At 34.9% G+C, this 14,436-nt stretch overlaps 1 protein-coding gene and 1 pseudogene across 2 annotated transcripts; both read left to right on the forward strand.

Annotated features, from left to right (window-relative positions):
- Nucleotides 1-764: 764 nt before the first annotated feature.
- LOC111283644 (alpha-1,6-mannosyl-glycoprotein 2-beta-N-acetylglucosaminyltransferase-like) lies at nt 765-2,598 on the forward strand. Its single transcript, XM_022872211.2, has one exon. The coding sequence runs from the start codon at nt 940-942 to the stop codon at nt 2,230-2,232; it is 1,293 nt and encodes a 430-aa protein (XP_022727946.1). The 5' UTR covers nt 765-939; the 3' UTR covers nt 2,233-2,598.
- A 1,518-nt stretch (nt 2,599-4,116) lies between these two features.
- On the forward strand, nt 4,117-11,107 carry LOC111283743 (phytochrome C-like; annotated as a pseudogene). Its single transcript, XR_016341086.1, has 3 exons — nt 4,117-7,026; nt 7,712-8,528; nt 8,741-11,107. The product of XR_016341086.1 is annotated as a phytochrome C-like (transcript).
- Nucleotides 11,108-14,436: the final 3,329 nt, after the last annotated feature.

Here is a 14,436-nt window from a genome sequence, read left to right on the forward strand (position 1 = left end):
AGGCTCAACAATTCGTACCTCCCAACCAGAGTAAAAACATGAAATACATGTGCCTATTGACTAAACTTTAAGCTAAACCAATTTGGGTTGGTGATCATATGCTTTTGGAAAAACTTGATTGCTAAGCATCAACCAGGTAATATTTCAGTTAAAATGCACAAAAACCATAACCTGCCTTCTTGGTTACAATAGGCATAATTAATTTTATCAACTCTTACAATTATGTTAACCTTCTTCTAACACAGACCTGAATGTAAAAGAAATAAACACCAAACCGATTTTTTAACATTTTAAAAAAATAATTTTTTATTTAATAGAAGTTTTTCACGAAATTTTAAAAGAAGAAAAGATTTTTTTTAAGTTACAAAATCCTTTCCATAAAAATTAGCTTAAACATTTTCGTTACAAATGATTATTAATTGACTTAAGCTCAATTAATATAATTATAATTAAAGCCTCCATTTTAATGCGTTCCTCCTTTGAACTTTCGGTCTTAACCAAAGTCAATTTCTACATGTAGAAACATTTTCCTTTCTTTAAACCCGTCAACTAAGTAATGTACACCGTTGATCTTTCTGATTTAGGTTGCTTTCCATCTCCTATTTTATTTAGTTTCATCTTTTCTTCCATTTCCTGATCTCTTCACTTCCCTCAAATCCAAACTTTGATCTCCATTTTCATGGGTTTTTGCGGTTTCCCTTTTAACCGCTAAGACCATTGATTCCAGGCAAGGGGGGAGCTCAGTGGGAAAGAATTGGTTTTTTGAGGTTTTGGCACTTACCCTTTTGCTTATTCAGCTTCTTCTAAAATGGGTTGCTGTTACTTTTTGCTGTTTGATTGTCTATGAAGTAAATTTTTTATTTTTTTTCTTTTTCTGATACTTCTTTGGACTGAGCAACTTTGACTTGGAAGTTGCTTGATGTTGTTTGTTGTTTTGCTATGGCTAATTACAAGAAACCCCGTTTGAGGGATGCAGCTTTCAAGCGTTTCCTCTCTGTAGTTTTAGTTACTTTATTTGGGGTTTTACTTTTGATAGGTTCTTTTAGGACCAATGGAACCCCAGCTTCTAATGGATTAGATGAAGATTTAAGTGCAAGTGTTGACAGTGAGAGCTCTAGTGAAAAACTCAACCTTCCTAAACAGAATGAATTTTCAATACAATTGGAAAAACTTAACCGGTTGCCCCCTAGGAATATAGATCTATATCCAAAGTTAGCTAAGGATCATATAACCATTGTTTTATACGTGCATAATCGGCCTCAATATCTCCAAGTAGTTGTTAAGAGCTTGTCCAAGGTTGTGGGGATAGCTGAAACATTATTGATAGTTAGCCACGATGGATACTTTGAAGAAATGAATAAGATTGTAGAAGGGATCAAATTTTGCCAACTGAAACAGATATTTGCCCCTTATTCACCCCATGTGTTTACTGATAGTTTTCCTGGTGTGTCGTCTAACGACTGTAAGGAAAAGGATGATGCAGCGAAAAAACATTGTATTGGGAATACTGATCAGTATGGAAAGCACCGGTCTCCAAAGATAGTTTCTTTGAAGCATCATTGGTGGTGGATGATGAACACTGTGTGGGATGGATTGAAGGAGACCAGAGGGCATGATGGGCACATTCTTTTCATAGAGGAGGATCACTTCATTTACCCCAATGCATATCGCAACTTACAGCTTCTTGTATCACTGAAGCCTAACAAATGCCCAGATTGCTATGCTGCAAATCTGGCACCTTCTGATGTGAATTCAAGAGGAGAAGGATGGGATAGTTTGGTTGCAGAGAGAATGGGAAATGTGGGTTATGCCTTCAACCGGACCATTTGGAGAAAAATCCATAGGAAGGCTAAAGAGTTTTGCTTCTTTGACGATTACAACTGGGATATAACAATGTGGACAACAGTCTATCCTTCATTCGGGAGTCCAGTGTACACATTACGAGGTCCAAAGACTAGTGCAGTTCACTTTGGGAAGTGTGGCTTGCATCAGGGCCAAGGGCAGAGTAATGGTTGCATTGATAATGGAATAGTGAACATTCAGGTAGATGACACTGATAAGCTTGCTAATATCAGAGCAGAATGGGATGTGCGCGTGTATGACAATCAATCAGGGTATAAAGCTGGGTTTAAGGGTTGGGGTGGCTGGGGGGATGACAGAGATCGTCAAATGTGCTTGAATTTTGCTCAAATGTACCATTCATATAACACTTCTTCAGCTGTGATGAGTTGAGACTTCAGCATCTCAGTTTTCCCACTGTTGTAAGTGGTGAGATCTGGATTATTTTTCTTCAATAGTTTATAGAATTTGTATTTGTAACATTGAGAACTTTTCTTATTCTTTCTCTTTTGCTGCAAAGAAACCAGATTTTTCTTGTTTCCTTTGCAAATTAGAAGCAATTTGATCCTCCTAGAGGTCATAAATACTTATCTTGGGAGCAAGGAGATAGCTTTTTGGCTACAAAGAGCAATAATTTTATGCTGACAGTAGTGGATTCCTGTTGAGCTCAGACTGCTTTGTAAGTTGGTTGACATCCAAAATTTTCTTCATCATATTAATAAATGGAAATAAACATGAACATCAATGTGTTTTTGTTGATACCTTTGTCTGGATGAATGTGCATATCGTCTGCCTTCACGCATGCACACAGAAAAAAGAGACCTTATTTACTTTCCCCAAAGAATTGAAAATTGTTGCAGGCCTATGATATGAATTAATATGGTTGCTTGATTATTGGCCTGATACATTAAGTTGTCCTGCCTACACTTGTTAAGAGACCTATATAACTCAAATTCTTCATGTAACATAATCGAAATGTGACATACTTTCACTAACAGATGATCTTTTTGTCAATGAAGTAGTCATCTAAGATAGCAGATTCTTACAAAATAATATCCTAATGTGGAGAACAAGGGTATCTATTTATGTGATCTAGGACCATTCTCCTCAGAGTTGAGTATGAAACAAGAAGTGGTCTATCTATTTGAATTTATTTTTCCTTCTAGATATTGAAGTCAGTTAGGTATATTCTATTCTATTTGAACCTATTTGGAGCTGAGGCCACATTGTGTTAGGTCAAAGTCTTGAAAGTTGAAACTACTCCCATACTTAAACATTAAGTGAAAATTTAACAAAAATAAGTTTATAGTATTATGCTGAATATTTTTGCAGATAAGTGATGCCGAAAGGGGATAGACAACATCAGTTTGCTGAAATGGTACAGCGAAATGTTATAACTATATCAGCATTATCTGCTAGGATTTGATGGGGTTTCATGTGAATCATGTCCTTCCCTACACAGATCACCTCTCCCTGACACTTTTTGTTTTATTCATTGACATCTAACTCTTTATGTCAGGAGATGCATGCCAACTAAAATACCATTTCCCTCATGGCAACCATTGTTTCCCTTCTTTTCTTATCGTTCTTGTGCATGAGCATGATTGATACCTCAGAGGTTCTGTATCTCCAGCTGAATTTAGACATAGTAGTCCCTTTTTCCCTGTTGTATTTAAATATACAGTCAACAAAATAACTTTGCTGCTCTAGATGCCCTTCATTTCAGCACCTGGAAAGTGGAAACCAGTCTGCAAAAATTGTTTGTAGTGTCATTTTTTTCCCTGGAACTTGCAGAATTGTTGTTGGTTATAGTGATCATTTGGTGATGTGGGATAAAAAAATGAAAGAAAATAAATCGATTCATAGAAAGTAACACTTGAGCAAGAACCATTTCCCCTATTTTGTTGGAGACATAATACTTGACTGGAAATATATGGGAGAAAGAGGAAGGATTTTGAGACGTCAACTAACCCAGTCTTGTCATGGTCACCTTTTATATTTATTAATTTTATTAGATAAAATTAACCATAAATGAAATTTACCCAAAAAAAAACAATATAATATTATGATTTTTTTTCTTTGCCAAAATTCATATATATTGATTTAATAATTTAAAATATAATTTTAATAATACGACAAAAAAAATTATATATAAATTTAATAAAATAAAAAAATTATATTTTATATTTTCATATTAATATAAATTATGATAATAATTTTTATAAAAAATATATCGCAATTTTGCAAAATATAAATACTGCAATTGACATGAACGCATAAATTGAGATGTCAAAAAAACCGAACCAGCCTCGCCCGAATCCCATCTCTACGTATCCCAGCGAGAATCTCAATTCTCAATCAGGCAGCGAGCCGAGCCCCCGGACATTTCTCTCTCTCGGATCCATTGACTCAACGAGTCTATATATGTAATAATGCTGTGTTTTTTTTCTTAAACAAATCTACTTCCCACTACATTTTTAAGTCGAGCCGCTTTTCCTTGTAACACTTCTTTCCTTACCCAACCCAACTCCAGAATCCCTCTCTAATTCACATATAGCTTCATCATTTTGTTAGTTTTTGAAAATTGGGTTTTCTTTTGGGGTATGGGTTTTGTCAAAAAAGAGTTATTTCAAGGAGATATCAGCAGTACAAAAGAGTTTTAAGTAACGGGTTGATTTCGGTGTTTTTGTTTTGTTTAGGATTTTGGAGGGCAAATAACCAGGAATCTGTCCGTATATATATGTTTGAAGGTGGTGGAATCCATTTTCTGGTGAGCCTTTTGATTTCCATTGGTGGCTTTTTTTTTTTGGGTCGAGAATGGAATCATCAGAAGAATTATATGGAAAAAAGCTGTTCACTTTTGTATGGTTTCAACGTTATTTTTAACTTTGGTCTTGATTCCCGGGTCCAGTAGCTTCGAGCTAACAATAAATAAGCTTCTTTTGATATGGGGTTTTTAATTTGATTATGGATTATGTTGGTAAAGTCTCAGGTTTTGTCCTGGCAGTACAATAAATTAATGGATTATATGTAAAGATTTAAACTTTTCTTTTGGTTATTGTGATTTTGAAATATAACGTTTACATTGGTTGAAGTTGATCAAAGACTAAGAATAAGAAGAAGAAAGTGGAAAAAGGAAAAAGGGTGATTGAGAAAATGTCATCCAAGTCGATAGACAAGAGTAACTGTTCTAGGAGCAGTTCTGCTAGATCAAAACAAAATGCTTGTGCGGTTGCACAAACCCCAATAGATGCCAAGCTGCATATGGACTTTGATGAATCCGAGAGGCTTTTTGATTACTCCACCTCTGTTGACTTCAACATTTACAGTTCAACCAGTAATGTTCCCTCTTCTACTGTTTCAGCTTGCCTTCAAAAGATGCAAAGAGGAAGTCTAATTCAGCCCTTTGGTTGCTTGATTGCTGTTGATGAGCAAAACTTCAGGGTTCTTGCCTACAGCGAAAATGCTCCAGAAATGTTGGACTTGGCACCTCATGCTGTTCCGAGCATAGAGTAGCAAGAGGCTCTGACTCTTGGAAGTGATGTGAGAACACTATTTAGGTCTCCAGGTTCGACGGCCTTGCAGAAAGCTGCTAATTTTGGGGAAGTTAATCTTCTCATCCCCATATTGGTTCATTGTAAAACGTCCAACAAGCCCTTTTATGCTATTTTGCATAGGATCGATGCTGGGTTAGTTATAGATCTAGAACCAGTTAACCCAGCTGATGTGCCGGTGACAGCTGCTGGGGCATTGAAGTCCTATAAGCTGACAGCCAAAGCCATTTCGAGATTGCAGTCATTGCCAAGCGGGAATATATCTCTATTATGTGATGTTTTAGTTAAGGAGGTTAGTGATTTGACAGGTTATGATAGGGTAATGGTTTATAAATTTCATGAAGATGAACATGGAGAAGTTGTTGCCGAAAGCCGTAGACCTGACTTGGAACCTTATCTAGGCTTGCATTACCCAGCTGCTGACATACCACAAGCCTCAAGATTCCTTTTCATGAAAAACAAAGTTAGAATGATATGTGATTGTTTTGCCCAACCAGTTAAGGTGATTCAAGACAAGGGATTGGCTCAACCATTAAGTCTTTGTGGATCCATATTAAGATCTCCTCATGGGTGTCATGCACAGTATATGGCAAATATGGGATCAATTGCGTCTCTTGTGATGTCAGTGACTATAAATGAGGATGCTGATGAGATGGACAGTGAACGGGAGAATGGAAGAAAATTATGGGGTTTAGTGGTTTGCCATCACGCCAGCCTCAGGTTTGTTCCATTTCCGCCGAGATATGCTTGTGAATTTCTAATTCAAGTATTTGGAGTGCAAATTAACAAGGAAGTGGAGTTGGCTGCCCAAATGAGGGAGAAGCATATTCTGCAAACTCAGACTGTGCTTTGTGACATGCTTCTGAGAGATTCTCCTGTAGGAATTGTTACTCAATCTCCAAATGTCATGGATCTTGTTAAGTGTGATGGAGCTGCACTTTACTACGGACATAAATTTTGGTTGCTTGGAGTTACCCCTACAGAGTCACAAATTAGAGATATAGCTGAGTGGCTACTTGAGTACCATAGTGGCAGTACAGGCTTAAGTACTGATAGCCTAATGGAAACTGGCTATCCTGGTGCTTCAGTTCTTGGAGAGGCAGTTTGTGGGTTGGCTGCAGTTAGGATCACTGCAAAAGACTTCCTGTTTGGGTTCCGATCATGTACAGCTAAAGAGATCAAGTGGGGTGTTGCAAAGCGTGGTCCTGATGATGAGGATGATGGAAGAAAGATGCATCCAAGATCATAATTCAAGGCTTTTCTGGAGGTAGTCAAGTGGCAGAGCCTACCTTGGGAGGATGTAGAAATGGATGCAATTCATTCCTTACAGCTGATGTTGAGAGGATCCTTGCAAGATGAGGTTGCTGATCAGTCCAAAATGATTGTGAATGTACCATCTGTTGATGACAGGATTCAGAGGGTCGATGAACTGCGTATTGTCACTAATGAAATGGTCCGCCTGATTGAGACAGCTGCTGTCCCAATCTTCGCTGTTGATTCCTCTGGTAACATAAATGGATGGAACTCTAAAGCAGCAGAACTCATTGGCCGGACTGTTGAGCAAGCCATTGGCATGCCATTTGCGATGATTCAATTGATATTGTCAAGAACATGCTATCATTGGCCCTGGAAGGTGAAAGTGGGATTTATCTTTTGAACTTGCTGCTAATTAGATAATGCTCTTTTTTTTTTTAATTTTTTGTGTAGAAACTATATGCATGTTAAGTGTTAGCTGACTAGCGTATTTCAGTATCTGGATATTTTTGTTTCTTCTATATATGTCTCTGGGTAAACTGTCTTTCTTACATTTGCATCCATTTTTTTTTTATATGTTTGTTTAGCATAAGCACAATTGTATATGGAGTGCATAGCTAGGTGTTATTTACTGGAGGCTTATTTGTAGATATATTGATCGAGTATTGGGATTAAAGTTTTCTGTATTGTTCAGATTTGGTCATTTAATTAGTGCTATCATGCTGCTTAGCAGGTTGAATTTTTTGGTGCTGCTTTCTGACCTATTCAGGCTGATGTGAATAAACCCAAAACTTTTGAATCACCTAATTGATGAATATGATTAGCATGTGTCTTTCTATTTGATCCCTCAGTGATAGCCTGTTATAGAAATGGATTGATTTTTATAAATCTTATATTCATTTCCTCTTAGTCATGTAATTGAACATTTCCTTTTCAAGATTGTGCTAAATATCACTTGCTTTACCTTTGTCTATTGAGCCCTTTATGTCCTATCATCTTTCTTATGCATATTTTGGTGTTTAGTGAATTTATGCTTGCTCTCCATGTTGATGTGAAAATGGCAGGTATAGAAGAACGAAGTGTTGAAGTCAAGATTAGGACTTTTGGGTGTCAGGAAAACAATGGCCCTATCATTTTGGTTGTTAATGGATGTTGTAGTTGAGATCTAAAGGAAAATGTTGTTGGAGTTTGCTTTGTTGGGCAAGATCTAACAGGCCAAAAGATAGTCATGAACAAATATACTCGTATCCAGTGTGATTATGCTGGTATTGTGAGGAGCCCATCCACTCTTATTCCCCCAATTTTTATGATGGATGAACTTGGCCGATGCTTGGAGTGGAATGACGCAATGCAAAAGTTGTCTGGTATGAAGAGGGAAGAAGCCATTGACAGGATGCTTCTTGGAGAGGTTTTTACGGTGGACAATTTTGGTTGTCGAATGAAGGATCATGACACCTTAACCAAACTCAGGATATTATTCAATGGAATAACTGCTGGTGAGGATGCAAATAAATTATTGTTTGGGTTCTTTGATCGGCAGGGTAAATTTGTTGAAGCATTACTTTCTGCAAACAAAAGGACTGACGCTGAGGGAAGGACCACTGGCATTTTGTGCTTTTTGCATGTAGCTAGCCCTGAGCTTCAATATGTTTTGCAGGTGCAGAGGATGTCTGAACAGGCAGCAGTCAGTAGCCTCAATAAGTTGTCTTACATCCGTCAGGAACTCAGGAAGCCTTTGAAGGGGATTGCGTTAATGCAGGATCCGATGGGGGCTTCTGATTTGAATAGAGAACAGAGACAGCTTCTGAGGACAAGTGAAATGTGTCAGGAACAAATAACCAAGATTGTTGATGACACAGACATTGAAAGTATTGAGGAATGGTACGATTGTTTAACATCCTGTTGCCTTAGTTACCACTGTTGATCTTGTTGATACATAAATTTGGTTTTTATTTACAATCAATCTTTCATGGATTGAAGATTACAATTCTCTTTTTTGTATGCTGTTAGTTCATAACTTAAATCCCCTTTCTTTCTCTTTTTTTTTTTTTTTTTCCTAACAAAAGTTTGCTCCATGTGACTCCTATTTGCAGCTACATGGAAATGAACTCTGGGGAGTTTAACCTTGGTGAAGCCTTGGAAGCTGTCCTAAAACAAGTTATGATAATGAACCAGGAGCGCCAAGTTCAGGTTGTCCAAGATTTACCTGCCGAATTGTCATCCATGTACTTGTATGGAGACAATTTGAGACTTCAACAAGTCCTTTCAGATTTTTTGACAAATGCGCTACTCTTCACTCCCACATTTGAGGAATCATCAGTTGCATTCAGGGTAATTCCTCGAAAGGAACGTGTTGGAAAGAAGATATACATTGTTTATCTTGAATTTCGGTAAATTCCGTTTCCTGTAAGCTTTATTATGTTCATAGTAGAAGCAGTCTGGCAAGTTTTTTATTAAAAAAAAAAAAAAGAGAGAAAGAATCAACAACCTCATTTGCCAAATGCCTTTTACTTTCCATTCCTTTTTCTGCAGAACAAAAGAAGGGGGGGTGGGGGAGGCTAGAATAGTAGTAAAATTTAATACTTAGTAGCAGCATAAGCACATTGTCTGTGACTCAAAATTGACCGAGGATATTCCTAAGTTGGGCAATATTTCGTTTAATTGGCAAGTGAAAATGATTATCCTATTTCTTTCCTTTTTCTCTGTTGGTTTGTTAAGATATCCTTTCAAAATTTGTAAAGCATATACATAGGCATTCATTAGCGTAGGTATTCAATGGGAACCGGATATAAGAAAAGGCCATTCTTACATTTCTTCAGTTCCTGCATAATGTATGGGTGACATCATTTTCAAGAATGTGGTGAAATCTATATTGCAATATCATATTTACCACAATTTGCGATACATTTATGGCTGTAGTTCTTTTTTATGGGAAATAAGTTGTTTTATTGTGTACATCCTCAAAATATTGAATTCTTTAGTTTTGTTCTCTGCTGAGGTTTCTTTCCTTCCTTGCATTTGTTTTCCCACATTGAATGGTCTTGCTTTTCCACCTTGGTATTAATCATTTTCATAATTGCATTTATCATACTTACGATATGAAGAAATAACAGTCTAATTTTTGTCGAACTTTTTTGGTGAATATTCAAATTTATTGTTGGCTCCCAAATGTTACTGGAGTGAATGGAGCAATTATATGTCATATTTGTATGTCTCCTCCATTAGATGAAGAATCAAAATAAGGCTGTTGACTTTGATTATACGGCACGATCAGTCATCCAGCACTAGGTATCCCAGAAGACTTAATTCAGGAGATGTTTCACCATAGCCAAGGTGTCTCAAGGGAAGGTCTAGGCCTATACATCAGTCAGAAGCTTGTAAATATTATGAATGGTACTGTACACTATCTTAGAGAGGCAGAAACGTCATCCTTCATTATTCTTGTAGAATTCCCGTTGGCTCGCCATCTTGGCCACCGTTGAAAACTTACGGCCATGGGAATCTGATGAGCAGAGAAACAATGCTACTGCAGCTGCTTCATGAATTGTATCAGTGGTTTGTCATCTCAACCAAACCAGTGCCCTCACAGTTCGGGGTCAAGTTGCTATCATTCTGAGTCTGGATGATAGTAGATGCTTTGCTTCATTTTCTTCCTTTCTCTTCTCACATCAGCCCTCAAACCTGGGACATGTGGCCTTGGGTACTCTGACCCACGCACACCAAGCGAACAAGCCGGAACAAGGGCAGGCAGATGATAGTGGATGCCGCTCAGCCGGTCAGAGAGCACTCTCCATTAGAAGTTTGTGAAGCCGCTGAAAAGTTCGCAGCAGAACAAGGAAACCTGTTAAATTCACTTGAATAGTTTACAGCCTTCTTTTAAATAGGATACTATGCATATATCTTTCTTTCATTACAATTCCTTCCCCTGAGATAATATCTAATTGCTTTGGGCATACAGCGCCATGTTGCAGCTTTGGTGGTATAAGATTTCTAATTGAACAAGGCATATACTGTACGGTCGAACCTCTAGACGATCCATTGGCTTGATAAGATGGAGAACAAACAGGTTCAAATGTCAAGAAGACCTCAGTGGTTAATCACTTGCATCAAATTACTTACAGAAATCCTGCAGATTTTATACCGAGTTCTTCTCTAACTGCTGCTAACATCTTCAAGGCCATGGTACTGCAGCAACTTTCGCATTTCTTGACCCTGTTTTCTCATTTGCTGTTCTCGTCATTGATGGTTTTCCCGTTATTTGTGTTTCTGGTGTTCTGTTCTGTTTGTAAACGGCGCTGGGCCTTTCCGTTTGTAAACAGCTGTTCTGTAGTCCTGTTGTGTTATGTCTGTAAACGCTTGTATCAGGCTTTGTGTCTGTTCAATGAACTGCATGAAAGCAGTTCATTAAATAACAAAGGGATTGAAATTATAGCATGAAAAATCCTAACCATTTTAACTTTTGTGTTGATCTCTCCAACAATAGCTTTTCCGGATAAATTCCTGAAGGAATCAGAACTCTCAAAGCGCTCAGATAGTGCTAAACTTGTCTCGCAATGGATATGCGGGTTAAATTTAATCATTTCAATTCGTATATTTATATTATATATTTTATTTTTAATGTATATTAAATTTATTATTTAAAATATTAATATAAATAATATACGTATCATGTATTCGAATCATCGTTATCACTTCCAAGAAGCTGGACTGAACTGAATTTTTTAGACCTCTGACGCAACAAGCTTGACTGAAAGAAATCAATTCAAACATTATTTATGACATTAAAAAAAGTATTATTATAATAATAAAATAAAAGCAAGTGAGTTGAGCATTGTCGTTCGCAAATCTCCAAAAAGCACTAACCTAGCTAGCTAGCTAGCTAGCCAGCTGTAGCTGGTAGGACCTGTCGTATGTACGTAACGATTTTGGTTATAGCAGAAGCAAGTTGCAGGGAGGAAGCAGACCCAGACACAGACCCACCTCTTTTTCTCTCTCTCGCTCAAGTACAAACTTGAAAAAGAGAATGAAGCAACTTGTACTTTGCTTGCAAAGCAAAAGAGAGGATTGATTTCCTTCTGTTCTTGTTGCTGCAAAAATTCAAACCAATACAAAACAAAACACACGATGACCAACTGATGGCAGCTAAGTGCTTTTTTTTTTTAGTTTAAATTTATATATTAAGTAAAATCCAAAAAACCCTTCTCATTAGATTAAAAAAAAAAAATCCAGTTTCTAAGTGATGAGTTATTCCATCGAGAATCGTTGATAAGACATGAGAATGCCATCCCTCCCTTATCAGTCTTGATTTGGTTCTGGTCAAAAAGTTACTTTGTTCATGGGTTGGCTCTGCCTGGCCTGGCCTCCCCACCCCCCCTCTTACCTCCCTTGTTATGTCACTACGTACACCAGTTCACCACCATCTTTGATTTGCCTGCTGCAGCCAGCTAGCCTAGCAGTTACATTTTTTTTTTCTTTTCTGTTAGAATTTATTGTCCTTTTTCCCTCTAAACAACCAACTAATTAAATAAAATTTTATTATCCAATACCCTTTTTAAGATTTTTTAAGTACATTAATATAATTTTATATTAAATATAATAATTATTAATTTTTTAATAATTTTTAATAATTATATAAAATATTATTTTTTAAAAATATACTAAAAACTTATTAATAGTGTTGATACTATTACTAGCAACAAATATCAACATCTTATGTTCATTTAAATACATGACGAAAGAAATTTTCATTGCATTAGGGTATTGTTTTATTATTACCTAAAGATGACGGAGTGTTATAAATACTGATGGTAACATATCAGAATATGATGAATTTTTATTTGTTTTAATTTTGATTTGATTTTATAAAATATAAATTCGATTTAATATTAAAATATTATTTTTTATATCTGATCTAATTCATATGTTTATAAAATTGTAATTAATCTTATTTAAATTTAAATTAATATAATATTTTATAAAATTTTTTAATATAAATTATATTTAAATATAATAGTTTTATTAAGTTAATATTTTAAATTAAAATATTAAATAATAATTTTATTAATATAATATATAATCAAATAAATAATAAAAATATTATTTATATATGTATAAAATCGAATCAGATTTACTTAAAACTTAACCTTACTCAAACTTTTTATATAAAAAATCAATTTGATTCAAAACTTGATTTTAAAAAAATTTTGATCCTATAAGATGAAATCAGATTAAACCTAACGGGTTCAAACCCGTTTACTATCTCTAATTACAAATTGTATAAAAATAAATTAAAAATATTTTCACTATATAATTTCATTATACCATTAACGTGTGGTTAGAGTAATTGATAGGAGAAAAAATTAAAAATTTTATAATTTAATGATTGAAAATTTTTAACATGTATTATTATATAATTCAATTATTAAATTAAAAGTTTTATTTATTTATTTTTAAAATTTAAACCTAAACTAAAAATGGAGCACATTACTTTTTCTTTTCTTACTTCACCCATAAAAAATCATTACTAAAATTAAAAAAAGGAATTTCTTTGTAGGATAAGATTCTATTGAAGAAATTAATTGTAAATTGGTAAATAATCATTGCCTATCATAAGCAAAAGATCAAAGTCACCCTTTCCTTCCTACATTTTGACTCCACTTCTTCTTCCTCTAATGCTTTACTTGCCTGCCACATCAAGTTGGTAACCAACATCAAATGTCAAAATTTCACTATTTCATATATGAATTTTACAAGAATAATACCATTTTTTTTATATGTATGATTTTAAATGGTTTATAAATGTATACTTTTTATGATATAAAAAATTAGTAGTATGGAGATAAAAAAATTATAAATGTTAAGATTTAAATTATCATTTTAATATTATTTTTTAAAAAATAATTATATAAATTAATTGAGTTAAATTTTAAATTCAATTTATGAAATTTTAAATGATTGAAAATAAAAATAATTATTAATTTATTATTTAATAAGTTTATATTTAATACAATATTAATATATAGATGCTATATATTATTAATGTATCACAATTTATCATATCATTTATTAACAAATTTAACCTTTTAAAATTCTTTAAAATATCTTTTTTATTTAATAATTTGTGATATTTAATTTTTAGGATCCTTCATGTTTATTTTATTCATTAATAAGATAAAAATTTATGATATACTGATATATGATCTATATATATATACATATAAGTACTGTATCAAATATAAACCTTTATCCAATTGCCTAAATATTATCTCCAAGCCTCCGACAAACCTAAGGTTTTAGAGCTCTTAGTTACGTGAAGTTTCACTATTTGAGTTTTATCCAATTGCCTAAAACCAAATCACGACAAAATGCGCGTATGAGCCATACCGTTAGCCAACTCCCCTCACGCAGATTCTGTCTTTTTATATTTGATTGTAAAATTCCCGTGATTTAGAATCAATAATCATTTAAATATGATCTGGAATGTTTTGGTGTACCTATCCCATGAACTGGAATCATTAATGAATCATTCATAGAAAATATTTGTAGCAGGGAAAAACAGATTACAGACTCCTTCCCCTATATTAAATTACTCCATTATCCACACAGCCTATGGCCATAGACGTCAAGTCCGAAGCAACCCTAGAACTGGTTAGGAACAAAACACTTGGCAATTTGACAGGGCAAGGGATCGAGAGGCCGAGGGCCACCAGAAGATTTTTCACAAGTGAAATTGTGACGTGAAACTGCAGTTCCCCAGTGAGCCAGCCCCTAGCAGCAGGCAGCAGCATGT

The sequence above is a fragment of the Durio zibethinus genome, chromosome 3, assembly GCF_047325235.1.
Source record: "Durio zibethinus cultivar Kanyao isolate XHJ-2024 chromosome 3, ASM4732523v1, whole genome shotgun sequence".
Taxonomy (NCBI): domain Eukaryota; kingdom Viridiplantae; phylum Streptophyta; class Magnoliopsida; order Malvales; family Malvaceae; genus Durio; species Durio zibethinus.

Excerpts from the sequence above, each read along its gene's own strand:
- LOC111283644 (XM_022872211.2), top strand. The coding sequence starts at position 940 with ATGGCTAATTACAAGAAACCCCGTTTGAGGGATGCAGCTTTCAAGCGT.